A 27,710-nucleotide genomic window follows, 5' to 3' on the forward strand; every position below is an offset into this window, starting at 1 on the left:
GGGGGTACTGTCCCGTCCCCCCTCGCCGAGTTCTGGCTGGTGGCAGTGGATACCACGGAAATATTCCACCGGAATATTTCCCAATGGGATTTCCCATTGATTTTAATGCACCACTTTTTGGTGCAATGTTAAAGATACCGCCGGTTTATTTATTTAATATAAATTCACCGGTTGGGATTTTTTGCCAGAACTCGCCGCCAAAATGGCGTCTAGGTTCACTTCAGTAACCCTGAACCCGAGTCGAGCCTTTGTTCCACTTTTGGCGGGCTTCTGCACAGAAGCCCTCCAAAGTGGTGCCATTCTGTCTGGGTACCACAGGGGGTGTGGGAGGGGGTTTAGGCACCCTGGACTGAGTTCGGGCTGGGCTGCTACCTTCGGTGGCGGCAGCTGCTGACTGATTTGCACATGGCTGGTCCCCTTTTGCAATGGCGCAGACGGGCTAAAAAACGGTGGTGTGGAAGGTTGGCCCAGAGCAATTGCCAGTGGTTTAGATTCATTCGAAACCTTCCACCCATCACTTTTGTGGTCACCCTGGACTGAGTTGCCTTGCCAACTCATTTCGCACTCTGGTGTGATTGGCCCAAGTGGTGAGCCGCCCCGCTCACCACTTAGCATGTTTGAGTGACAGCTAGGCTGTATGAATGGGGGTTTGCTGCATAAAAGCAGGGTTTTTGGGACTGGTTCTTCGGAAGTCGCCACAGGACCTAAGAAGCCGAAGAGGGAGAAGCCGAGCCGACCTGCCAACACGACGCCACCGGTGGAGCCCTGCGGAACCGTCTCACCACTTTTCCCAACGACAGAGGAGATCTCCCGCCTGGAGAGTCTTCTTCCCTTGACTGGTGGGGACAACCAGTTTCTGCCTTCTTTTCGCCGCCCTGAAGCATCTCGTGGCCACCTTGCCTGTGCCAAGCACCCCGGCAACCGGGATACCACTTTTTACCTCAACCGCGAAAGAGGGGTCGCATCCTTTTAACCGGAAAAACTCCACGGCTGGTTTCTTCCCTGGTAGTGCAACGACCTTCAGCTTTCCTCCACGTCGAGATCTTCTCTTCCTCTGGACGACGCCACGACTTGCACCCACTACCAGGAACTGCCACCGCTGGAGGATCCTTTCCATTTTAAAGGTACCGTGTTCGCCCGGCTTCCCTTGCCACCGATTGTACGGGGTAGATTTAGCCCTCTGCTCTCGAACCTGGGTAAGCCTGGGACACCCTAACTAAACTTTTCTAAACTTAGTAAAACCTTTTCTACTCACCTGTAAAGACTTGTGACATTGTGTGATCTTGGACATATTTTCGCCTGGCTCTCCCTAGAGTGGGCCTGGCAACCGAACTTCCTTGCTCCACAATAGACTGCCTTTCTAAACTTACTGTGAATCTCTGAAAAGTGTTTTACCTTGCTGTTTTCATTACTTCTGCCTTTTCCCTCCCTTTTTAACTAACTTGTTGGAGTGCCATTTAACGTTAAGCGCTCACCTCTGTTTGGAAATAAGTGGTGTTAACTTAGACTTGTCCAACAAATAACTAGGGATGTACATGTAAGTAATAGTGACTGTGTTTTGGCTTACTTACTTTTTCTGTGCTAGTGTAATTTATGAGTGTGTCTTTAAATAAATAATTTTCTGATGTTTGTTAATCTGCTTAGAATCACATGCTGTGCATAGGTCCGACATCCAGTGGTCACTGCGGAGTATTGCATTTTGTTTTTCGTAGTCGAAAAGGGGACGTCGACAAGGCGTGTCTGTAACACTATCCCTATAGTGACGTGCGCTGTACCCATAAACCCTCACGCGTCGAGGTCCCTCAGATTGTTTTTTTCCACCCAGCTTCTGGTCGCCTTACGCGGAGCTCCTAGAGAGACATTGCAAATACTTACTATCGGACCTCGGTCCTTAATTATACTTATTATATTGTTAAAGATCCCTCCCCTCGATGTTAGCTGTGAAGCTGTTTCTCCGCCGAGCAAGTTTTCGACAGAGGGGAAGAGACGGAGGAGATCCTTCGGCGCTGCCGAACACGTGGCCTGGCCTCGCCGGCCAACATACAGTAGGGAGAGTGGGGGTTCAAACTTTTATCTTCTCTTTGAGAATGTCTTTCTTTCTCCCCTATCTTTCCCTTGGGGTTGTTATCACCAGTTATTATTGCCTCAGCTATGGAGAGGACGCCTTTTAAGTTTTGCCCATGCTGTAGGGGCAAATACACTTGGAAGGACAAACACAAGCTCTGTAATCGTTGCTTGCCCCTCGATCATAAGGAGGACAGCTGCGCGGCCTGTAAGCTCTTGAAACCAAGAACTCTTAAAGAACGCAAAGTTAAAAGGTGGGCGTACTACGCTATGTCGAAGTCAGTTTCCTCACCCGCCGCCGCTGTTACAGAAAGTGACGAGGAGGGTGATAACTCGACGTCCGTTACGGAAGTCATTAACCCCCAGAAGGAGCGCTCGCGCTCCTCTATGTCCGTCCCCGGCCCCGAGGGGCTCGGCTCGCGCCCTGCTCATGGGGATGAACACCCCGGCGACAGGGACACACACAGACCCCATAGGCCTAAGCACACAACCCACGGCTCTTCTTCGTCGAAGACGAAGGATCCATCAGCGCCGAAGGGGACGCAGGGCACTCCGGCGTCTACCTCAGACCGTAAGGGTCTCAAGCCCCACCCGCAAACGCAGTCGCGACCAGCGATTGGGCTTTCATCAAACACGGGCGCTACCCCAAAATCATCCGACGTAACGCTCCATAGAGCGGCTGTCGAGGAACAACGCGTAACGCAGGCAACGTCGACACCAGAGTCCTCTACTGACAACCTTGTTGTCGAGAGCCTGGCGAGAATTGTTTCCGAAGACACACGTAAGCGGACGACGAAACAAACGTCGAATACCGCACAAAAAGCTATGGAAACGCCGAAAAAGCATGAGTAGCCAGGAACTGCCCCTTTCATCTAAGGGCACTTTGGAACTACCGGAGGGCTTTTCAGATGGCGACGGAAACCTTTCTTCGTTGTTGGAGCGTTCTAAGCGTTTTGAAGGTGAAAACACTGATTTCCCCCCTCTAGACTATTCAGGGGTCCCCCATGAGACCCTTGAAAGACTCCATTCTTGTATGGAGAAAATGGAAAGGTTTTTGGGAAACCAAAACCCACCCACACCCAAAAGACTAAGAGAAGGGCCCCAGGATGACCCTAGGGTCAAAATTCCTAGGCTGATTCCCCCTTCTACAGACGTATATGACCTCACTGAAGAGGAGCAATACCTCCAGGAAGATGAGTGTTTGGGTGGAGAGGAAGAACATGAGGAGGAGGGGTTTGAAGAAGATCCTTACACAAGTGCAGGAGCTTTCGAAGAAGATACAGCTACCTCGCAGCCCTGGCAATCCCCATCAGTGCAGCCTTGGCAATCCCCATCAGTGCACTCAGACCCTGATGTCTTTCACCCTTATCCTCCCAAGGATTCACCTATTGGAAACACCTCTCCCATAGATGACCAACCTTCACTTAATGCGCTATTGCGCAAGGCAGCAGCGCATTTTGAAATAGACACAGGGGAGACTCTTCCTGACAGACTTTGTAGAGAAAGTTATTAAAGAAAAAGCCCCTGTTAGTCAGTCTATTCCGCTCCTGGCTTCTATAAAGAGAAGAATAACTCCGTCCCTTTCCAATCCTGCCTTATTCAGAGGGGTCAACCCTCGGATAGAAAAGCTCTTCAGCCCTTCGCCCTCTGACCCGTTGTACATCAGAGGCCATTCTATTCCGGACTCCCTCGTAGTTACTAATACAAGGAAAAGAGCAGGGGTACCACTATCCACTAGTGAGGCACCACCTGACAAAGAGGGCAAAAAGCTCTACGCACTTGGGAAGAGAATCACGACGTCCGCCGCCTTTTCAACTAGGATTGAAAATAACAATTCCCTACTAGCTAGCTACGCAGATGCACAGTGGAGCAAGCTGCGCAGCGAAGCAGAGGACGCACCAGAACCCCTGCGTTCACGCCTGTTAGCTACAATCTCAAAGGGAACTCTTGTAAACTAGGGCATCGTAAAGAACTCCTTAGATGCCGCAGAGACGGCTGGCCATTCCCTGGTTCAGGGAACACTTCTCAAACGCCATGTCTGGCTGCGCAATTCGGGATTTAAGCCGGAAACCCAGGCTTCCCTGATAAATAAGCCCATTGAAGAGAAACAATTGTTTGGGAAAGCAGTTGATGAGGCCCTAGAACATGCGAAGAAAGAGTTTGATACCATCAAAACTCTTGACCAAATTTCTAGGCCCCCTAACAGACGCGGCTATGGCAATAGACGCTCCTTTCGTGGCCAACGCCAGCAGCAAAACCAACAGCAATTTTACTCTGTTACCAACTGGCCCTCTAACCAGGGTAACAACACCCAGTTCAGTCAAAGAGGCCAACGCCGTGGCAGGGGAAGAGGTTGCGGCTCCAGCCCCAAAGGTTCCACGCCCAATACCAACAAATGACCCGAAGATTCGGGTCCCCTCCCATGCATCACCGGTCGGGGGCCGGCTAACATTGTTCCTTTCAGCATGGGAGGGAATATCGTCAGACCGCTGGGTATTATCCACCATAGCCCACGGATACTGCATCGCATTCAACGGTTCCCCGAAGTACAGACCCCCACGGAACCGACGCATGACAGCGGAACACCTCACCATTCTTCTACAAGAAGTAGAAGAGCTACTGAAAAAAGAAGCTAAGAGGCTGTCCCCCTATCTCAGGTAACAGAAGGTATTTATTCAGTGTACTTCCTTGTACCCAAAAAGGACTTAACTATGCGCCCTGTATTAGATCTGCGCCCAGCGAACAAGTTTGTCAAACCCCAAAAGTTTCGTATGGTGACCTTGCAGGAAGTAATCCCACTGTTATCACAGGGGGATTACATGACAACACTGGACATGAAAGATGCATACTTTCATATTTTAATGTTGCCAGCGCACAGAAAATACCTCAGGTTCAAGATAGAGAACAAACACTACCAGTTCAGAGTACTACCCTTCGGGATAGCATCTGCACCAAGGGTATTCACGAAAGTACTGGCAGTGGCAGCGGCCCACCTGCGCAGGTTATCCATCCCGGTATACCCTTACCTCGACGACTGGCTCATAACAGGGGATTCTTACGAAACATGCTTCTCCAATACCCAAAAGACTGTAGACCTTTTGTTCCAACTGGGCTTCTCCATCAACGAAAACAAGTCCAGCTTAGACCCCAGCCAAATCAAACAATTCCTAGGGGCTCTAATTCGAACAAAGGACGGCCTCGTCTTCCCCTCCAACGAGAGGGTCCAAAACATGCTGTTTCAGATCCCCCATTATGTGGCAGGTCGAGAGGTGACGGTACGCAAAGCAATGCGCTTGCTAGGAATGATGGCGTCATGTATTTATTTGGTACCTCACGCACGCCTGCGCATGCGCCCAATGCAAGAGTGGCTCAACAGCCAGTGGTGTCAGGCCAGCGGACAATAGGACGATCTAGTGGTGGTCTCGCAGGCCTTGGTTCTCTCGCTACGGTGGTGGACAAAAGAAAACCTGTTATTAGGGAAAACTTTTGCCACACCCGCAGTGGAAGCCACTCTAACCACAGACGCATCCCTTACAGGATGGGGGGGGCTCACCTATCCCATCAGACTGCTCACGGAGCGTGGACTCGGAGCTTAGCATCCAAGCATATAAACCTGCTGGAACTACTAGCGGTGTTCAAAGCACTGAAAGCCTTTCAGGAACACCTACAAGGAAAGACAGTGATGGTCCTCACAGACAGCACCACAGCCATGTACTACCTCAACAAGCAAGGGGGCACTCACTCTCCAGGACTGTCCAAGCTATCCCAGAACATCTGGAAGTGGGCTCTCAAACACATGTTCCTACTATCACAACATGTACCAGGGGAACTCAATCTGCTAGCAGATGAACTCAGCAGAGACTTCCCCCTGCCCGTAGAGTACGAATGGCGGTTACAAGAAGACATCGTCTTCGACGTCTTCACACAGTGGGGTTTCCCAGAAATAGACCTGTTCGCAACTCTGGAAAACTCTCAATGCCAAGATTACGCCTCCAGGTACCCCCAGAACCAGTCCAAGGGGAACGGTCTATCGATTCCATGGTCAGGGAAATTTGTTTATGCTTCCCACCCCCCCCCCCCGACTCCCCTTCTCAACAAGATAGTGCACAAGATGCACCAGGAACAAGTTGCCATGATACTGGTGGCCCCTATGTGGGCCCGACAGCCATGGTTCGCTCACTTGTTGGAGATGTCTCTATCTCCTCCAGTGAAACTGCCCTGCCCGTACAACATGTTGTCACAAGACAGGGGCAGGACACTGCACCCATGCACTCAGACCATGAACTTAGCAGCCTGGCTACTGAGGTCATAGAATTTGGACATTTACAACTTCCACATAGGTGCATGGACATCCTCAGAGGCCAGAAAGCCTAACACTCGTCACTGCTATTCTAGCAAATGGAAAAGATTTGTCATCTGGTGTAGAGGGAAGAGTATCAACCCCGTTGACTGCTCTCCCACACAAATTATTCTGTACCTGACCCATTTACTGGGTCTAGTATTCAATTCTATTAAAGTACACCTGGCAGCGCTTTCTGCTTACACCACTTCACAACTCAAAGTATCGTGGTGGAAGATCCCAGTAATCAAAGCCTTCATGGAAGGGGTAAAGAGAATACACCCTCCAATAGCAAACCCAGCTCCCGGCTGGGATCTAAATGTGGTACTCACCAGGCTCATGGGGTCACCCTTTGAACCCATGCACAAGGCAACTCTTAAAGATCTCACTCTTAAGACTGCTTTCCTAATAGCTATTACCTCCATTAGGAGAGTAAGTAAACTACAGGCCCTTTCGGTTTTAGACCCCTTTGTAACAGTTCACAAGGATAAAGTGGTTCTACGCACACACAAGGTTCGCACCGAAATTCATCTCCAAATTCCATGTCAACCAGTCTATAGAACTACCAACGTTCTTTCAAAATCCTTCAAATCTAGGAGAAAAAAAGCCTGCATACACTTGAAGTGCGCAGAGCTGTCATGTTTTACATGGAAAGAACTAGTCCACTGAGAAAGACTAATCAGTTCTTTGTCTCGGTGGCAGCAGGAAGAGAAGGAGATGCAGTTTCAAAATCCACTATATCTAGATGGATTGTACAATGCATCACTCTCTGTTACACTCTTGCTAACAGAGAACTACCCTTCAAGCCAAGAGCACACTACTGGAGGCACTGGGGCATCCATAGCATTCATTGCAAATGTTCCCCTTGAGTCCATCTGCAAAGCGGCAACCTGGAGTTCTGTACACACCTTTACAAAACACTGTCTAGATGCCCACTCTAGATCTGATTCCCAGGTGGGACAAGCAGTATTAAGACATCTTTTCTCTACTGTTCCTTCTCACAACCCACCTCCAACTCCGGGTACTGCTCGCTAGTCTATGCACAGCATGTGATTCTAAGCAGATTAACAAACATCAGAAGACAATGCATTACTTACCATAAAAGCATTTCTGATGGTTGTATCTGCTTAGATTCACATGCGCCCACCCTTCCTCCCCGCTCGGATGGAAGGAACATGGACATCCTTTTCTATATCTCTCTCTTTTCTGTACTCACTCACGTCTAGAAGGCTCCCTCAGGGCAGAAAAATACAAACAGAGGGACCTCGACGCGTGAGGGATTATGGGTACAACGCACGTCACTATAGGGATAGTGTTACAGACACGCCTTGTCGACGTCCCCTTTCCGACTACGAAAAACAAAATGCAATACTCCGCAGTGACCACTGGATGTCGGACCTATGCACAGCATGTGAATCTAAGCAGATACAACCATCAGAAATGCTTTTACGGTAAGTAATGCATTGTCATATACTTTTACACCTAGCTCTGGTCAGTGTTTGCTTGTACTACTGTGCCTCTGTACCTATTATGTATGCTCTATATACTGCCTCCCTCTTCTTGAGGGAAGTCTGACTGCTCAGCCACAGCTACCAGGTAAATCTGGGTGGTACAGACTGCTACCAAGTGGGTTTACTGCCAAACACCTGTAGTCTTAAATCTTTTGCAGTGGTCCCAGAGGGAACTGCACAGGTTTCTGCCTAACACTGACATCACTAGACGCTCACACCCCTTTGCACAATGCCATTGCACGTCTCATGTCAACGTCCTCTTTGTGCAATCTATTGACGTCTCCATGGAAATGGCAAGACTCCTCATTGCCCGACAAGTGTCAAACCCTTTGTGATAACTCAAGTTTCTTTTTCCTTTGTGTCGTTGCAGTTCATTGCTAGCTTCCCTGACTTGTTTATGCTTGTTGGGTAAGATTTTCCTATCAGTGATAAATCTTCCTGACCCGTATCAACCCCAGATCATTTTGCTTTAACTAGGTAACTATTTTTCTGCTTGTCCCTAGGTAAAGCAGAATCTTTTTCCCCCTCTCGCCTAGTCTTGTACACTATGGAGAGACATAAAAATGTCACCCATAAAAAGAGTAAAATTGAAGTTATAGGTTCCTACAACTTTTGGGCTTAGGCTGGGTTGCTCCCTATGGGCTCCCTTGTTCATTTCTTTCATGTACTTGAGTGAACTACAGTTCCCAAGTAGTAAAAAGTGATTTTCATCCCCTTATACATTTTATATAGTGAGTTGGCATACCCCACCTTATGCGGAGTGCTGGGGGATACAGTGTATCCCCTTGCTTACTTACCTGGTAACATTTTGTTAGAATTGAGTTTTACATGAATGGCTGGTGGCAGCAGTTTTACTTTCATGACTTTTAGTCTTTATTACTAGCAGGCTGTTAATTTAGCCTTGGTAATGCACAGAACCTGGAAGCTACTGATAAGTCGACCACTGGAGCTGGAACCGAAGAGGAAGACGAAGAAATGGAGGCGTATCGATTTCCAGCAACCAGAGCTTGGTGATATCCACTAGACTCAAGAAGACATGCATTTTGACACATCCCATGTCGTGCTGCGACCTTGCAGGGCTGCAATACCCTGGAACCTCGAGCCATTGTGCAATGCAGTGACTTCTGAATTACGAATCGAGCTGAAACTTTGGTCACACGAATCAAGTCCGAGAGAGTGCTCGATCTTGCAAATGACGAGAATCCGACCAGTGAGATGGTCTTCTTCTGGCTCCTGAAAAGGGTACCAGAACCAAATGCAGCTGCAATGAAACTCTTGCCTGGAGCCTTCTCCGTTGATCCCTGCTCCAAATTCCCTTCCACACAAAGGAATCAATCGACCAGTTTCTTGGCTGCATATCCGGATGTCTTCCTGCTGCAACACTTCTTCTGTGCTGAGTTACTGTGTTGGCTGGGGTATTTACTTACCTTAAGCCTGTGTGATTTCTGTAAAGTTTTGGGGTGTTTACTCTGATTGGGAGTCCTCTCAGCCAGTACACCCAGGCACATGGCTGGTATCTTCTCAGAAGCCCCTGGGTCCTAACTTTAAAGTGAACTACTTGTTTGAACAGTCTTCCAGAGGAACTCTGACTTTTGCTGCAGCAGAACCCTATCTCATCCTGCCTACAGCTGGCTCCTAGACCACTAGGGTCCCTCTTCTGCCTCTGAGTGAACTAGTAGGGAAGGATTGGATAAGTAAAGTATTCTTGAACAAGTGTTGAAAAGTACTTACTTGTGAAAGAGTTAATTGGTAACTGCAACTCTGAGTGAACAGTTACAGAAGTTCTTACTTCTCCAGCATGGGGTCTGGCATGGATTCACATGCTCATGAATATTCTCCGTCAGGCTGGGGCTCCATCATCCAACTAACGGGGATCTGTTTTTCGGAACTTTCTACGCCCCTCAAGGGCGATTTATCATAGAGACCCCTTCTCAGAGGATTCTGGAAGATTCTTTGAGGGCTACTACACGTGGACATGGCTGAAGATGGAGGATTGACGCCTCGGTTCAGGATCTACCCTGGATGTGGACTACGGAACCTTTTCCTGGACGATGGGCACTCCCTGTGCCTTTACTGCCTACATTCCCACCAAACACACGTGGAGGAGACCTGTGCGTTCTGCAATGATATGGTGCCTTGCACCATGAATGACCGTCGCAAGCAGCTCTCCGAGTGGCTCCAGACTAAGATCCCGGGGCAGCAAGCCTCGCCCAGCAAGAGTAAATCTGAGCGGTCTTCTAAGACCTTTGAGGCCGCTCTGGCGACGGGGGCCCAACATAAGGAAAAGCACTGCAGGCACTGGGAGCGCTGTTGGGGCAGGCTCCTCAGCGGCCAGGTCGGGAACGGCATCTCCGGAACCCTCAACCATGAGCCAACGCTCCAGGACGGCGAAGAGGAAGTAGGACCATCCGGGTAAACTTCTGGAGAAGTCTCAGCCGACGGTGAAAGCCAAGGGGGAGCGGGGTGCTGACGCCACCCCCCCCCTCCCCACCCACGGGGAATGCCTCAAGGGCGTGAAGGCCCAGGACCACCAGGCAAAATTTTCCCTTGTAAATTGAAGGAGTGGTGGCGTCCCTAGCAAAGGCCGCTGATGCGGATTCGCAAGAGGCGGCCCCTAAGACGAGAGTTTCCCCTGCCTGCTCAGAGGGAATAGTCTTTTCTACCCATTGAGAAGACACTGGTGAAGCCGATGCCGATCTCCCCTAGATTATCCCTGCTGGTCGAGCAGAAGAGGGGGGGGGGGAGCGGTAGTCCTGCAGGGCTCGGACATCTACTAGGAGCTTTCTGGTCTAAAGGCCGTACTGGATAAGCAGTTCGAGGCCAGGTCCTATGGGAAGTACCCCAGCAAGGCGGATGTGGAGAGCAGCGAGGGAACCGACTAGGAGCAGCAGGGTGGCGAGGAGCCGCAGCCACCACAGCAACTGCTACCACCGCTAGCGGACGTGTCGGCAGACATCCTACAGGCAGTGCACACCTTGTGCTCAGAGATGAGGACAAGGATGCCCCTGTCGCTACCGGGAGACCCTGTGGACCCCCCCCCCCCCCTGTCAAAAGGAGACTCCATCCCCCACATCCTTGCCATCCCCTCTGAGGGACAGTACAGAACCAGATAAGGCATTGACTTGCACGGGTACGGACAACTGAGTGGACCTCCTGTGGCCAGAGCCTTGCCGCCCGACGAGATTGGCTCGTTTCATGCCATGATCTCTAGGGCCTCGGAAATGTTTCAACTAGCCCCTAAGGAGAAGGAAGGCTTCCTGTACCAGCACCCGGAGGCCAAGAGGAAGACTGTGCTTTCAACCCCTCTATTGGATGACATTTGGGACGAGGGGCTGTGCCTTAAGAACCCTTCCTCGGCGAAGAGGGACCAGTACGAGAAGTAGTACAGAGTACCAAACTCTGCACCAAGTGCCTCAGATCCCAACCGTCCCAGGACTTGGTCTTGGCGGCGAAGTCTTCTGGATCTTCAGCATCGATGTCCTCTTTCCCCCACCCCCGGACGGCTAGGGAAAGAAGCTGGATGCCATAAAGCGACGGGTCATGCCGGCGACGACTATCAAGGCAGCCAATGCCTTGGCCATCGTGGCCCATTATGACAGGGAGCTGTGGTTCTAGATCGCTCCCCTCCTGGACTTCCTCCCCGACAACAAGGGAGCGGAAGCGCTAGAGATCCTGCAAGAAGGCGAGGCGGCATCAGAACATGCCATCACAGTGGCCACGGACATCGCCGACACAGAATTACGTCAGATGGGCAACAGGGTTTGCCTTCGGCGGCAGGGGGGGGGTTGAGGGCCACTAGCTTCCGCCAGGACATACAGTCGAGGGTGTTGGACATGCCCTTCGACAGGGAGAACTTATTCGGCAAGACTGTGGGCGAGTCTCTTCAGGCCATCAAGGCGGATACCGAGACATCTCGTGCCTTGGGCACGCTCCAGCAGCGACTGCCTTCTTTTCGGACCTCCAGAGGAAAGTTCCAGGGGTCCTCCAAAGGTTTCGGTCGTCAACCGTCGCGGTCTCCGACTCAGGAAGCCTACATGGGCCGCCGCAAGTCCAGAGGTGGTCGTCGCCAAAGCCCGCAAGCAGAACTGAAACGGCCGTGATGTTGGGCCCCCACCTGCGCATCCCGGTGGGAGGCTGGCGATCTTCGTCAGCGTGTGGAAGTCCATCTCCACTGACCTTTGGGTGGTGGATGCCCTGGCACACGGGCACACCCTGGAATTTCAAAAAAAGTGCCCACGCATTCTACCCGTGGCTTGGAAGGAAACCATGTCACTTAGCTTCTTCTGGAAGTACGTGCCATGCTGAGGAAGGGCGCAATAGAACTAGTCCCAAAAAGGCTCCGGGCTCTGTGTACTCCCGGTACTTCCTCGTCAGAAAGAAGACAGGCGGTTGGAGACCCATACTAGACTTCCGCTGCCTCAACAAATACATCGGGTCCCAGAAGTTTCGCATGGTCACCCTTCAGCACGTGCTGGGTCAGCTGGAGGAAGGGGACTCCCTGTCGTCGCTGGATTTGGAGGATGCTGATTTCCACATTCCCATCCACAAGGGGCAGCAAGTTTCTGCGCTTCGTGGTCCAAGGGCAGCATTACCAATTCAAGGCTCTTCCCTTCGGATTGAAGTCGGCACCAAGGGTTTTCACAGTGTCTGGCGCCAGTGGCGGGGCGGCTGCGTTTGCAGGGGAATCGCGTCTACCCCTAGCTGGACGATTGGCTGATCTGAGCGAAGTCGAGGGAGACCGCAGTCGAGTACACGGCGGGGACCGGCCGGCTACTCACGGAACTGGGGTTCTCTCTAAACTTTGCTTAGTCCTGCTTGGAGCCATCGCAAAACACGCTGTTACTGGGTGCCCGGCTCAATACGATGTCGTATCTGGCGGCCCCGCCGGCAGAGAGAATTGCGGCCATCCTGGGCAAGGTACAACTGCTGTTGGCCCTGAAGGTCGCAAGGGTGAGGTCCCTTCTCGGCATGATGTCGCCATGCATATACCTTGTTCGCCTGTGCAGGCTGCGGATGCGACTGCTTCAGGAGTTCCTCGAAGGCCCGCTTGATCCAGGTATCAGGAAGCTTTGAGGACATCACCCTCGACAAGAGTTTCCGTCGAGCGATTCGGTGGTGGGGTGTCGCACACATCTATCGGCGGCCGTGGATTTCCAGACCCCCCCTTCATCAGGAGACTGTCATGACGGACGCATCCCTGGAAGGTTGGGGGAGCACACACCGAAAGTCTCAAAGCAAGAGGCCTGTGGCTATCGGGGGAGAAGTCGTTGCACATCAACATTCTGGAGCCTACAGGCAGTGTTTTGGGCCCTCAAGTCTTTCCGAGTGTCCCTCAAGGGCAAGGTGATGTGGATCTTCAGACCACACCACCACAATGTTTTACATCCGGAATCAAGGGGGCACCAGATCCCCGGCACGCTCCGAGGCGCAGGACCTATGGTGACGGGCCGTCGCCCAGGAGATGTTCCTTGTCCCATTCAATCTGGCAGGAGTGAAGAACACTGTTGCCGACTCTCAGCAAGGAGCTGCGCTCGTGCCACGAGTGGGATCTTCGGCAGGACCAAGTGGTTCTTCTATTCCGATGGTGGGGCAATCCCCAGATCGATACGTTTGTCGAAAACCAAGTGCCGGATATTCACCAGCAGGTTTCCCCAGCTGGGGAGCATGGGGGATATGTTCTCCTTTCCCTGGGAGGGCCTGTTTCTCTATGCCCCCCCCCCTCTCCCCGACCCCACCCGTTGCTTCTGCGACTTATCAGTCAACTTGGATGGTCCCGATGCAGGATGATCCTCGTCGCACCGGCGTGGCCGAGGCAGATATGGTAACCGAACCGTCTGATATGTCGGCGTCCCCTCTAGTCAAGCTTCAGGCTGGTGCAGATCTTCTCGCCAGGGAAGGAGGTGCAATTCTGCACCACAACCTAGGGTCGCTGAACTTGCAGGCGTGGCTCCTGCAGCACTAGAGTTTGAAGGATACGATATCCCGGCAGACTGCAAGGAAGTGCTTGCCAAGACCAGGGCTTCATCTACACTGAAATGCTAAAGGCATAAATGGAAGAGGTTCGCAGTTTGGTACCGTGCACAGAAACTCAATCCTCTACAGATTACGCCTCTGCAGGTGCTGCCGTACTGGCCATGGCAGGGTTGGCTCATGCTTCCATCAAGGTTCATCTGGTGGCTATCTCCCGCTACACCAGAACTCTGGGGCAGTAGTCGTGATCACACCGCCTGGTCAAGGAATTCATTAAAGGACTTTTCCGTTAGTTCCCGCCAGTGAAGGCTCCGGCCCCGGCGTTGGAGCTCAATGTGGTGCTGACCAAGCTCATGGGTCCCCCGTTCAAGCATATGCCTTCGGCACTGTTTTAAGTTTTTATCGTGGAAGACAGCGTTTCTTGTGGCCATCACCTCTGCACGACAAGTGGGAGAGATCCAGGCCCTCTCTTGGTAACCACCTTACTTGACATTCCACGAGACTAGGGTGGTGCTACTGACTCAACCCTCCTCCTTCATGCACAAGGTGCCGTCGGACTTCCATCTCAACGAGCCCTTGGTGTTACCTGTTTTCTTCGCATCGCCGGCTGAGAGGACTTTGCACTCGCTGGATGTGGCTAGAGTGCTGAAGTTCTACGTGGACTGCACAAGTGTTTTCGGAAGACATCACAGCTGTTTGTACTTTGGCCCTGTGAACCAAGGGAAGGCCCTCTCCAAGGCTTCCATTTCCAGGTGGTTCTCTGGCTCCATCACAACCGACCGTTGCCTGGCTGTCAGAGCCCACTCGACCAGAGCGATTGCTGCAACTGCGGCATTCCTGTCTGGTGTGCCCCTGCTGGACCTCTGCAGGGCTGCCACGTGGAGGTCTACACACCTTCACGAGATTCTACTGTCGACCGGGATTCCAGCGAGGAGTCCAGAGTCGGCCAAGCAGTGCTGCATGATCTGTTCGCTTGAAGGTGAGCCTGGTGGAGGTAAGAGATGCTTAATGTTGAACCTTGCCACCTCCCGTGGTTGTGCATGTGTGTACTGCTATGTATTCTTATATTCATGAGCATGTGAGTCCATGCCAGACCCCATGCTGGAGAAGGAACAAGTTAGTTACCTGCAACTGTTGTTCTCCAGCATGGGTCTGGCATGGATTCACTTGTGAACCCTCCCGCCTACCCCTCTGCGGCTCTTCTCTTGGTCCTACTGCCACTTTATGTGCTACTAAATCTGAAGATAGCTGCCAGAGCAGGGGCTTAGGTAGAGGGCAGTCATTGGCTGGGGGCAGTATGACCCGAGACAGTTCAGAAGTGAAACTGATTTTTTTCTTTACCAAGGATTCCCAGCCTGACGACTTGGAATATTCATGGGCATGTGAATCCATGCCAGACCCATGCTGAAGAACAGTTGCAGGTAGATAACTTGTTCCATACTAAGAGGGGAGTCTTCTACTGCCTCAGCTGAATGGTTTTACTAAGATTCAGAAAAACTGTCCTAACAAGCTCTCGGTATATTAAAATCTTTAGATATGGCAAGTGTCGGGGCAGGTCCAGCAGCATCATATAACCAAGTTTGTGATTGCACAGAGGTCTATTTTGTGCATGCTGAGTCAGCTACGTCCATAGACTGAGGAACCTTGTATTAAACAGCATGCATTTTAATTCCAGGTAATGTCCTGAATTATTCTTTATTGGAGTGCTGGTGGGGGCATCATTATGTTTTGGGAGTGTCCTCTTAATCCACTCTGGGACAACAGGTGCTGAAACAAAAGATACTGACAGTACTGGATTCCACTGTCCTATCCGGTTGTTCGACCTCCAGCACTGTTGGGGTAGAGCTCAGAGCCAGAGTGTCCAAGCAGGTTTCCTGCATTGCTTCCTACTGACTAGGCAGTTGGTGTTATAGAGGGTTGAGGCTCTGTTAGGGAGAATTCCAATTTCTGTGCTAATTCCCTTCAACTGTAGAGACCCCCAAGTCTTTTGCTCGACTTTAGGACTTTTTAATTTTAACCCTGGAGTGAGTGCCTTTTTCTCATTCTCTCGTGTGTTTGACCTGATTTGGATTATCTGTTTCCACTGTTGTTGGAGTCTGACAAACTCCATAGGCATCTACATTTTGTATGCTGACACATCGCACCTTCAGTGCAGTGTGCCAGAGTAATCCTTATGATTTCTCATAAGGTTTAAATACCTTTTTTCTTGTGTGAACTACTCTTCCCAAGAATAGTAAAGTAAATTGACTTTACCTTTTTCTGTTTGTAGGTTCAGCACACACCATCTTAGGTGGAGTGCTGGGGGCAGGGGGGGGTTACCTAGTAGTACCTGCATTCTCATGTAACCTTTTTATGGTAACCTCACTACTTTAAATGGCTGGTGGCAGTGGTTGAATTTTCCTATGGGTGACCATTGTGTCAAAATGGCCCGGCTTTCTTTTTTCACCATTTTCGGTTTGTGAGGCCTTTCTTGGGTTTTACTCTGCCTGCCCAGGTTTGAGCCCTGTGTGCGTTTGGTCTTTGGCGGGCTTCAATGCTGAAACCCACCTCTGGCTCGAGTGTCTGGAAGGGCAGGAAGTTGGGGAGTTGCCCGAAACTCCTTTGTCTACATGGTTACCTGAATGCACCCTGTCCTGATTGGCTGGCTGTCCTTGCAGGACAGCCATCCTGCTGTGAGTGACAGCTAGGCTGTGCATTAATGGAAGAAACCTGCTTAAAAGGCGATGTTTCTTGGACTGAAGACAGTCGACCAAAGGGTAGGACATCCCGACGAAGAAACCGTGAACAAAGCTTGCTGCATCCTCCTTGTAGTACCCTCTGGGAACACTACAATCAACTATGACTAAAAGTATTGGCAACCCAACCTTTGGTATAAGTTTATACTACACAGTTTTGGGAGCGTGTTGAGCAGCCAGGCTAATCTCAAGAGGGGAAATGTGAGCTGTAGTGGAGTTAGAGATTCACAATTACAGGTATTCAAATAAACTCTTAACTAAACTAAATAAAAAAAGTTATACTCCAGGTTTCTTGCATAAACAATTAATAATTTATCATTGAGTTATAAAGCCTTCTTCAGAAGGGAGCAATAGAATAGTAACACACAAATATACTTCAATACTGTACACTTTGAGTTTCTGAATCAGACAAGGCCCTTTTGGGATGGCCCATAGACGCAACCTACACCCACAGGTGACTTCACTAACCAGGGTGCTGGGGACATAATACCTTTTTGTTGGCATTCAGAATACTCTTTAAACGTTGGTAAAAGGCAAAGGTTATTAGATCACAAGAGACCACAAATATTCCAAAGCATTGCAGATACTTTATAGAGTTCGCTAGAAGAGTCAATAAATTCAATAGGATAAGCCAAAGTCAATGGGCAAAAGTCTTGTATAGGATAAAGCACTTCTGGTAAGTAATGGAAAAGTCTTTGCACACGTTCTTGGGAGTCTTTGAAAAGAATAATCAAATGCAGGGCCACAAGCTGATTAGACTTGTGAGTTGTGGAAGTTACAAGCACTTCTACAGTAAGAGGTAAGTTTCTTTTACAGTACCTTGGTAAAGAAAAAAAGGTGCAGCTGATGACTTCTGTTCCTGTGCAGCTCTGCAGATCTCACTGTTTCTGGGCTTCAGATGTGGGGACGAGGGAGGACGTCGGGTGACTCCTGCAATGCACTGGGACTGTTAAAACCCACAACCGGCAAACTTCACTTTCAGTGGCTGTTTCGCGTTTCAGCTCCTTGCGGTACAGCAAATAGCAACAAGCGCGGTTCCTGGCTATCAAGGTAGACTGTCCTTGCTTCTGGGGTCCCACACTCTGCTGAGGGGGCTCAGGCTTGGCCAGTCCTGCTTCGTGGGAGTCTGGAGGATCTTCCAAAAGCTTTAGGCCACCTTTAAAGTAACGCACACAATATGGTGTCCCTCTCCCTGGCTATTCGGTTTTCTGCAGCAACTCTGAGGAGATTCAATCAGCTCTGAGATGGGTGTCCAGGTGGCTTATTCTGGATTTGATTTGGTCCCACCAACTCAAAGGGAGAAGTCGTCCTTGCATGGACTTCTCTGTCGATGCAAACTTGGCAAGTAGTCACTGCAGCAGGGCTTCACCGGGCAAACCAACGGTCCAAGAGTTGCAGCAGGCGTCCTCTTCAAGCTCTTCTTCGGTTCCTTCGTCCAGTGGTCGACTCTGCCTTCCATGCCAAAAGTCTTGCCTTTTATTCAGTTCTCTCCCATTCATTCCAGCATAGCTGTCACTCACCCAGCAGGGTGGCTGTCCTTGCCGAACAGTCAGCCAGCCAATCACCACAGAGTGCATTTGGGTCTCCTATGAGACTAAACACATGGTGTTTCAGGCACCTCCCTCACTTCCTGCCTACCCCAGACACCCTGGAGCCAGAGGCGGGTTTTACTCCTGAAGCCTGCCAAAGGCAAAATGAACAAGGAGACCAAACCTGGTTTGGCGTGCAGAGTCTTTAGAAGGACCTTTCCACAAAGACATGTTGAAAAACCAAGACTGGGGACCACTCTGTCAAAGATGGATCCTGCGGTTATCTTTACCGGAGCTGCGAACAGCCGTGGTAAATGCAAACCCTGGTAGTTGGGAACAAAACCACTGCCACCAGCCATTCTGTGAGGAAAGGGTAACTCTAAATGTTACATGAGCATTTAGAGATGGGGGATACTAAGTAACTCCTTCCGCACTCTATTGTAAGATAGCATTGTACTTGCAATACCCAGCACACCTTAAGTAAAGTCAATTTCACTTTACTTCTCTGGGAAAAAGTAGTTTACCCCAGAGAAGGTATTTAAACCTTGGGAAATCTAAGACTACCTGTGCCACTGCACTGAAGGGGCTGTGTGACACAATGGTAAAAGATGATGCCTATGGAATTTGTCAGACTCCATAACCAAAAGAAACTGAGGTAAAATGTACACATACGAGAGAGTGGGGGAAAAAGGGTCTCACTCTCTCCAGGTGAAAAAATAAAGTCCTCAAAATCCAGCAAAGTCGCTGGGGGCCTCTAAGGTGGAGGGAATTGGCACAATTTTGAGAATTCTCCCTAACACTCCTGGACCGTTGAACTGACCGGGGAAGCCTTGCTGCTGTGCTGAAACTCCTTTTGCTGATCGACAAGAGAAGCTCCAGATGGAACAACTTCTTCCCTTGGGTTAGTGGTACCAACTAACCCTGAGACTAACTTTGCTGGAAGCCCTTCCCAAACTGGCTGTACTTCTTTGCTACTGCTGGAACAGAGTGCCAAGAGTCAAGAAATCCATAAACTAGTGCAACGTCTGTAAGCTGGCCAAAAGCTCTAGGAGTCGCCTGAGGGCGCTCCTGAAGCCGGACGACCCAAGCTCGAGTCACCTCAGCAGAGTGCTGTACTCAAGGAGTGGAGGAAGCCCAATCGGTGTGCAAGATCTGCGGTGGTGCTATTTACCATGGGCGGGCGGGTGTGCTGTACCTACAAAGAGAAGGTAAGTAAAATCAATTTCACTTTACTATTCTTGGGAACTGTAGTACACCCAAGAAAAGGTATTTAAACCTTAAGAGAAATCTAACTGATGTATCTGTGACACTGCACTGAATGTTCTGTCTCACCATACACAATGTAGATGCCTATGGAGTTTGTCAGACTCCAAAAACAAATGAAATATAAAATCCAAATCCGCTCAAAACACATGAGTGAGAAAAAGGGCTCACTCAAGGGTTAAAATTAAAGTTCTAAAGTCCAGCAAAAGAGCTGGGGATCCCTCTAAGGTTGAAGGGATTAACACAGAAATGAGAATTCTCCCTAACACTGAGAACTGGTTTAGCATTTTTCCTTCCTTTTTCCTTTCTTCAACCTCAATCTGCAAAGTATAACTAGTGCGATATATGAATGCCATTACTGTCCATCTGAATGAAGTCACCGCAGGGTGTAGGGAGTGTGTAAAGAATCATATCCAAAGAGTATCCACGAACTTGTTCTGATTCTGGAAAGTATTTTAAGTATATTTATTATTGTTACATGAATTGCCTTTTTAACAAATCCTTATTTAAAACTTGATGTTAAATAATGTATAACCTTGAGTGCAAGTGTTACTTGGTTACTTGTATTGACGAATTGCTTTGCTACAGTTCTGCAGCTCACATTTACCCCCCTGCCCCCTTCTTGAGATAGGCCTGGCTGCTCAGTCACACTACCAACCTGTGTAGTACAGACCTATACCAAAAGGTGGGTTACCTAATACCAAGCAGATAAGTGTTGTCTAGTCTCACACATTGTGACTACATCAATTCTTACCTAACAGGCTCAGGTACCCCCAATCTGTCAGGTGGTCCGGCCAGGGTGGATTGAACGGGGTGCTCCATAGTTGGTAAAGGTACCTGCTCCATTGGTGTTAGTCCCATTTGGCAGTATTTCTATATAATGGCAGATACTTTGGTCTTCCGATGACTAAAGCAGCCATGTCCATCAATGCTAAGAGTGTGACCCCGCAACTCAGCGCAAACCAGCAAAAACCGGCCTTTGCTTGAGCGCCGACATGCTGCAGGGGCTAAATTGCTGCTAGGCCACCAGGGAAATGTGTTTTTTTTAGAAACTAACACAGCGAGAAGGTAAAGACCTTCAAAAATGTTTTCAAATCGAGGTGGAACAGAAAACTTAATTGCCGATCCTGCTGGGTCACAGTAAGTCAATAATGCAGTTGGATCAAAGTCAGTTTTTCATGAACATGAACACAGTAGCAAAAAAGCATTCAAACAAAGCCCCACAAGGTAAATAGCATTCAACAATTCACCAGGTTTAACAAGACTAGGAATAAAAGGCAGGAGTCTTACCCTGCATAAGAGTTCTTTGCAGGTCACTAGAAGGTAGTGTAAAACGTTTGGGGCAATGTAAGCAAGTCAGAAAACTTCTTCGATATTCCCTTGGTTGAAGTAAAGGAATATGTTAACAAGTCATCCTCATCACTACTTCATTCCCAATGGTAGAAGCTCTGCACATTTTTTTCTTTTCTTTGCATGGTTTAGAAAATATGTAAACATTGTTATTGATGTAGTCCAAAACATCTGGCGGGCTAAATGAATAACCATTGTAGTGTGAGAATTTGAAAATGCTAAAGTGAGTTAAATTTAGTATAATGTACTTTAAAATGTGTTTTGTAGGTCATAGAAGGGTATGAAAAGGCAAGCAAGAAAGCCCTAGAAATCCTTCCTGACCTGACGTGCTGCTCTGCAAAGAACCTCCGTGATCTTGAAGAAGTGTCCTCTCTGTTGAACACTTCAGTCATGAGCAAACAGTATGGCAATGAAGTTTTTCTGTCCAAGCTTATTGCTGAGGCATGTGGTAAGTCATTCTTAGACCTTCTGCAGTTACCTTTTTTTTTATTTTTTCGTCCTACAAATGGTCCTTCATTTTTCTGAATTCTGAACATTCCTGTTAAAGATTCACATTTTCCTGAGAACCATTTGTCTCTTTAGTATTTTGTGGCGGGTTGGATTGGGCGTGTAGTTGTGAGCATTTGAGAAAGTCCTAATGTACCTCTGGTGAGAGATTTTTGTATTTCCCCGTCTTCTTTTCAAATTGGTTTCCCCAGATAAGTTCACAGCTATGGCTTTATCTAGGATGCCAAGCTGCTGTTGTCGTCCTAGAGCACCCCACACCCTTTTTTTTTTTTTTTTAACTGTGAGAAAAGCGAACAGTCAGTGTTGTGGAGATTTGTCCGTTTTATGCTTAATCCCTTCTCCTGGTGAGACCCTCAGCACTTTTTGCTGGAATTCTGGACTTTTTTCCTGTTCTCCTGAATGAGGGCCCCACCCTTTCATTTCATTCATTCTTACTGCTCCATCTATGGCAGTGGTCTTCAAACTTCGTTTGGCCTGGGGCCCCCCCCTGAGCAAAGTTTGGGCAGGCCGGGCCCCCCCAAAAGTGCTAGATGGCCAGTATGTAGAAATCGCTATGAACTTTTGCGTGCCGTCACTGCACCCTACTCCCAGTACAGACCCTGGGCTCTCCCCATCATACTCCCACCACTATCCCAGTGCTGCCGCCCGTCCTGCTCCCACTAGTTTCATAGCACAAGCATACACATTTAAATAAAAAATAAAATCGCCATAAACGTACCTCGCGTGGTTGCTAAAATGCCCCGCTCCAGGTTGCTCTGCCTAAATGTGCGAGGAGGCGCAGGAACGCCCCCTTGCACATACATGCATGCAGTGCCCCAGCCAGCATTTCCAATGAGCTATGCAAGGCTAGTGAAGCAAAACACCCCCAGCGTTGCATGGCTCAGTGATCATGTGTGGCTGGGGAAATGAACTGTCAAGGCAAACCGAGTTTCCCCTTTGACAGTTCAGCCAGCCAGCCCAGGAGCACTCCCTCAGCTGGAAAAAGCAGCTGAGGGAGTGCTCAGTGTTTCACTGGGCTGGCTCCTCTGCTCCTTCATAATGGGTGAGGTGGCCAGTGGGTGGACGCCCCCTCACCCATTATGGGTGAGCTGGCAGGCTTGGACTGGCCTATAGGGCAATGGGCGATGACCGTACCAAAAATGCAAAATGCAAAAAACTAATGTAGGGCAGTAAAAATGGGCCACTTTTTTGGCCAATGTGGGCCAGTTTGAGGAGTTACTTCACTATGCAGCTAGTAGTTTTGACCATTGTTGCTGAATAAATATTCTTTAAATATCACCATTTGTCATTTGAACAAAAAACAACCCCTTGGGTACTATTCAAACAGTCTGTGACTAAACACTGAATATCCATTTTCAACTGCTGGCCATTTTTTCATTGTTGCCAAAGACCGTTTTATGGCCCAGTCTGACCATGTGAGCTGCCCCTTCCCATTTCCTCCAATCTAAAAAAAAAAATATATAAACATTTTGTTTTTTACTTTTTTTTTTTTACATTTGATGCTGGGATACAAGGATGCGGAAGGCCTCTGATCTATGGGAATGTTTGTTCTGTTTTGTTTGATTTGTATGGAGTCTGCTTTGCTCCATAAGACATCTGTGCAGTGTTGCTGGGAACCCTTTGGGTTCTCCTTTTTATTTTCCCTAGGAACTACTGTTTCTAAGGAAAGAGATACTTTGTATCCTTCCTAAAACCTTAATTTATGAGATTAGAACATCCCACCTTATGTGGCGTGTTAAAGGGATACTTAGCATCCCCCTTCTTTCTGCTCATGTGACTTTGTGTTCAGAGTGGCAACCCTATAGTTATGGCTGGTGGGAGTGGGCGTGTTCTACTGACTTGTGCTATTTTCTACCGCAGACTGTATTCACGGCCTTGGATATGCACAAAAGTGTCATCTCTTTTCTAACATGGTGACTCCTTTCTTTTTTTGTTATTTCATGTGTGGTTGTCCTGTTAGTCCTACCGTTTCAGGGGGGGGGGGGGGTTATAGGCGCGTTATACATGTCATATCGTAACCCTTGGGTGTCCCCGGCTTAGTTCCAGTGTGTCTGTGGACAGGAAGTAGGGGAGGAGTTTCACACTTCTGTCTGCTAGATTGCCTGAATGGAACCAGTCCCCACTGGTACCCCACCCTCCTCTTTATGTAAACTGCTGGGGGAGTTTGCAGAGGAGAGAATGGGATATCCGAATAAAAGATGAGGTTCCTGAGACTGGAACAGGAGATCCGAAGCTAGAGACGCCTGCAGACGCTTCCAGTAACCATGAAGTGACCACTGCGGTCCTGACCCAGTTTTCTTGGCAGAGGGGCTCCGAAGAGGATGACTCCTTCCCTTTAACTGGTGGGACAACTGCAAATCGAGCCATCCCTGAGGTGCTGTGACTTTCAGGGCTGAAACCGCAAATACCAAGGGACATCTGACTCATTTGCAGCCCGACATCTTTGCATGGAAGAATCCTCCCAGAACTTTGGTGAGCTCCAGTTGGACCTCATGTCCCACTCATCCAAGTGCCCTCACCAGAATGCACGACTGCAGTATTGAGGAAGAATGACCGGATGATAACCTTTCATTGTTGGAGCTGATAAAAAGGTGCTAAAACTGCAGATCGACACGAGAGACCAAAGACCTCCTTGCTAAGGGTGCTTTCTCGTGACTACTGCTGTAATATCCCATTCAGTTCTTCCTTTTTGTCTTCAGACCGAGGAATCTGGAGACCGGATCCGTCGTTGCAGCACAAGAAAGAATCAAGCTGCCTTTTCTTCAACCACACTACGGTACTGTGGGGCTCAAGATTGAACTTGCCTCAAGCTGAATTGTCACTCCAGTGTGACATGAGATTAACCAACACGTTACAGTGTTTGGGTGTCCACCCATACCTCTGGCCCACGCTTAAAAGCTTGTGCTCTTTTAGGGAGTCCTTTGCAGGGTCCCTATACATTGTTATTCTACTAAAGTATTTTAAATAAGTAACTAAAGTATCCTGAGGAACATCGCCTTTTCTGCTGCATAAGACTTGATCCCGCCCTATACTAACTTTGATGTACACTTGACTAGCTAGGGATTGGACTGCTAAAGCATTAGGAGCCCTGAGAAATGTTGCTAGGAAGTAAATCCTTGCTAAATAGTGTTGCATAACCCTCCTTTTCCTTCCTACAGAATTAAGTCTGTGACTTTGTAAAGGAATGAAAACTGTAATTTCACGAAGGAATGCTGGTGCACACCACTACGGTTTTAAACAGTGGAACTGTCATTTTGGAACAATTGTCAGCGCGAGCAAGTACTATTGAGGCAGTCACCTATGAAAAGTTTTGTTAATATTCCTGTGTGTTGGTTAATCTAAAATAGTATTTACCTACCTTTCCTCAAAAGCCTTATTCTAGGTCAGCTAAGTTGATTGAAGAGTCGCTGCAAGAATGCAACCTTTTTTGGCGCCTCTATTGGTGCCCATAGAACCAGAGAGTTTGCCTCTTCTGTCCAAACATACCTTCACTTTATCTTTATGAAGAAGCGTTCACATCTTTGAAAGGGCTGCAGGGATTTTCCACTTAACTAATTTCGCGAATAATCGATTTCTCAAGACTGAGTCGAATGCTGCGCAGAAATCTATAAAGGCGCATTCGACTGCTGTCTCTCGCCTCAGTTTGGAGTATTCTACAGCTGATACTAGAGTTAGAATATTATCGCTGGTGGTAGATTTAGTTGGGAAGCCAACATGGGCTTAGTAGGTTATTAGCATCTATCCTCTCAGATAATTATGCCAAAAGTACTCAAGCGAATATCTTAGCAGGCATGTCGAGCCTCGCAAGCATGCAATCGTGTGATGAACAGTTCCAACGACCTTTCTTGTGTATCGCTAATAATGGCTTTCGCACCAAGTCTGGAGGGTGGGGTGGGTCGAAGAATACCTGATTTTGCCACTATCTAAAAATAGCATATGTTGTGCACTCATAACTCGGGTGTTGATTTCAAAAGGCTGTTAAACATGCCGTCTGGTCCGGCAGCCCGAGACTGATTGAGGTGTTCAATCGGGACGGTGATATCAAGAGGAGAGGCCTTACATACCCATTCAGCTTGCGGGGTAACCTGTTCTTCCTCTGTGGGAGCTGACCCAAGATTGAGGTTTTTATTCTACCCAGGCAGCTTCAAGTACGCTATTGACAGGTAAGTCCCGTTTAGAGCTGTGGCGCAAGATTTTCCCGATCGTAACATTGTCTTTTATTTTAGCAAGAGCAGCTGGCTTCAACCATCTGATTTTTCTCCATACAGGCTTTATGCTTTTCATGCATTTAATTTCTTGGGTGGCTAGTTCACATCTACAATTACCAACCGCAGGGTACATGAGGCATTTAATAACAGCTATTTTTTTTTTTATTTTGCTGCGGAAGTCACAGGATCAAAGGCTATGCACCTTGTCTTGCTTCAGCGTTCTAAAGGGTACTTATAATGTCTTGGTCTCTGTAGAAGTTCACCAATGGATGACCATAGTTTTTCAAAAGAGGCAGTGATAGGCACATTAGCTGAAGACATAGATAATTCGAGGCAGTAGGCTTATTGATGCTTCTTTGCCTTTGCTTATACTGTAGGGGGTCCATTGGATACGATGGCCTCCTTGGTTAACGTAAATGTCTCCATTTAAATCATACTGGCTAGGGGGTAGCTTAGGCCGCAAAGGATGGGAGGGGACGCATAGCGGGAGGTGGTCACTTTCTTGTCTTGGAACAATTGCCATATCCTCCACCAAAGCGAGACCCATATCATTGACAGACTCCTAATCTAGTGCAGACACAGCTCTACCATAGTTGCAAGTATAGGCATGATCAAGGTCACCTGTGCATAGGCCGTTAAGACTTACAGCACAATTTGACTTCAGCAGTTTACTCCATATATAAGCTTTGTGGTTGCTTTAACACAAACATGAGCGGAGGACGTCCTTTTCTTAGAGAAACCTCATTAATGTTAAGGCCGGAGTTAAGTTTCATAGGGCAAACCAAAAGTCCAGTAGGGCAAGCTTCTCTTCCAGTTCCTTGATCCAGTCGTCGACACTGCCTTCTCTCCAAGAGACCCCACCTTTTATCTAGATTTCTCCCATTTTGCAGCGTAGCTGTCACTCACACAGCAGGGTGGCTGTCCTCGAAGGACAGCCAGCCAGCCAATCAATCACCTTTTGGGTGCTATCCTGTAACCAAGGAGCCTTGAGCACAGGGAGTTTCGGAAACCTCCCTCGCGTCCTATCCTGCCAGACCCTGGAGCCAAAAGCGGGCTTCACCAGTGAATCCTGCCAAAGACCAAACTAACAAAGGGACCCAACCTGTTTTGGCGCGCAGAGTACAATCCAAGAAGGACCTTGCAAGCAAGAAATGGCGAAAAAAGAAGGCCGGGGGCATTTTGACAAAATGGGTGCAATTCTGCACCTGAGGATTCAGCCTGCGGTAAAAACTCACAATGGTAGGAAAATTAAACCACTGCCACCAGCCATTAATTGTAGTGAGGGCACCCTAAACATGTCGGTCAAGTGGCACAGCGAGTAGAGCGCTCGCTTTGACATCCGTGCAGAGCCTGTTAGCGCAGGTTCGAATCCCGGCGGGGCCAAACTCGGCCTTTCATCCTTCCGAGGTCGATAAATGAGCACCACACACCGTAGGTAATAATAAGCAGCGCTCAGATACCTGAGGGTTTGTAGTGCTATATAAATGCCAAATTATTATGTTACATGAGAAAGTAGACAAAGGGGATAATAAGTAACCTTCCAGCGCTTCCACATAAGATGGTGTGTGCTGTGTCTACAAAGAGAAAAGGGTAAGTAAAGTCAATTTCACTTCTCCAGCATGGGGTCTGGCATGGATTCACATGCTCATGAATATTCCCCGTCGTCAGGCCGGGAATCCTCGGTATAGAAAAAATCAGTATCAGTTTCGTTTCTGATCTGTCTTTCTCAGTAGTAACCAATCACTGGTCTCTGGGTCATACTGCCCCCAGCCAATGACTGCCCTCTCCCTAAGCCCCGCCCCTGGCAGCCATCCTCAGATTTTGACTGCACGTTCAAGTGTTGGGAGTCCTCGTGCTGTAGCTCTCAAGCTTTTGCTGCGTTTTCGCGCTTTTTTCAGGAGATTTTCTCATTTTTTTGGTCAAATAGAGCCTCAAGCTCCACCGTTTCTACTTCCGATCAACGGGGATCCGTTGCGGAGTTTCTACGCCCCTCAAGGTTGAAGATTTCGTCGAGTTACGCTTTTGGAGGATTCCAGAAGTTCCGAGGCCTACCCCGGACATGGCCCAGGAGAAAGGGAGCTCGACGCCCGGGAAGCTGTTCAGGATCTGCCCTGAATGCCAGCTTCAGAACTTTTTCAAGGAGGACGAGCATTCGTTATGCCTCTACTGTCTCCATGAGGACAAGGCGCACAAGGAAAAGGACTGTGCGTTTTGTGGGAACATGTCGGAGCGGA

The 27,710-nt window shown here is 48.8% G+C and overlaps 1 protein-coding gene across 2 annotated transcripts in view; it reads left to right on the forward strand.

The window, feature by feature from the left end:
* CCT8 (chaperonin containing TCP1 subunit 8) overlaps positions 1 to 27,710 on the forward strand; it is a 403,324-nt gene that overhangs the window by 83,211 nt on the left and 292,403 nt on the right. For both annotated transcript variants that reach the window (XM_069636365.1, XM_069636366.1), the window contains exon 5: positions 21,029 to 21,209. In XM_069636365.1, the coding sequence (XP_069492466.1) occupies positions 21,029 to 21,209 (181 nt within the window). The remainder of the gene's footprint in view (positions 1 to 21,028; positions 21,210 to 27,710) is intronic.

Source organism: Ambystoma mexicanum, chromosome 7p (assembly GCF_040938575.1).
Source record: "Ambystoma mexicanum isolate Mex_15411 chromosome 7p, UKY_AmexF1_1, whole genome shotgun sequence".
NCBI classification, from domain to species: Eukaryota; Metazoa; Chordata; class Amphibia; order Caudata; family Ambystomatidae; genus Ambystoma; species Ambystoma mexicanum.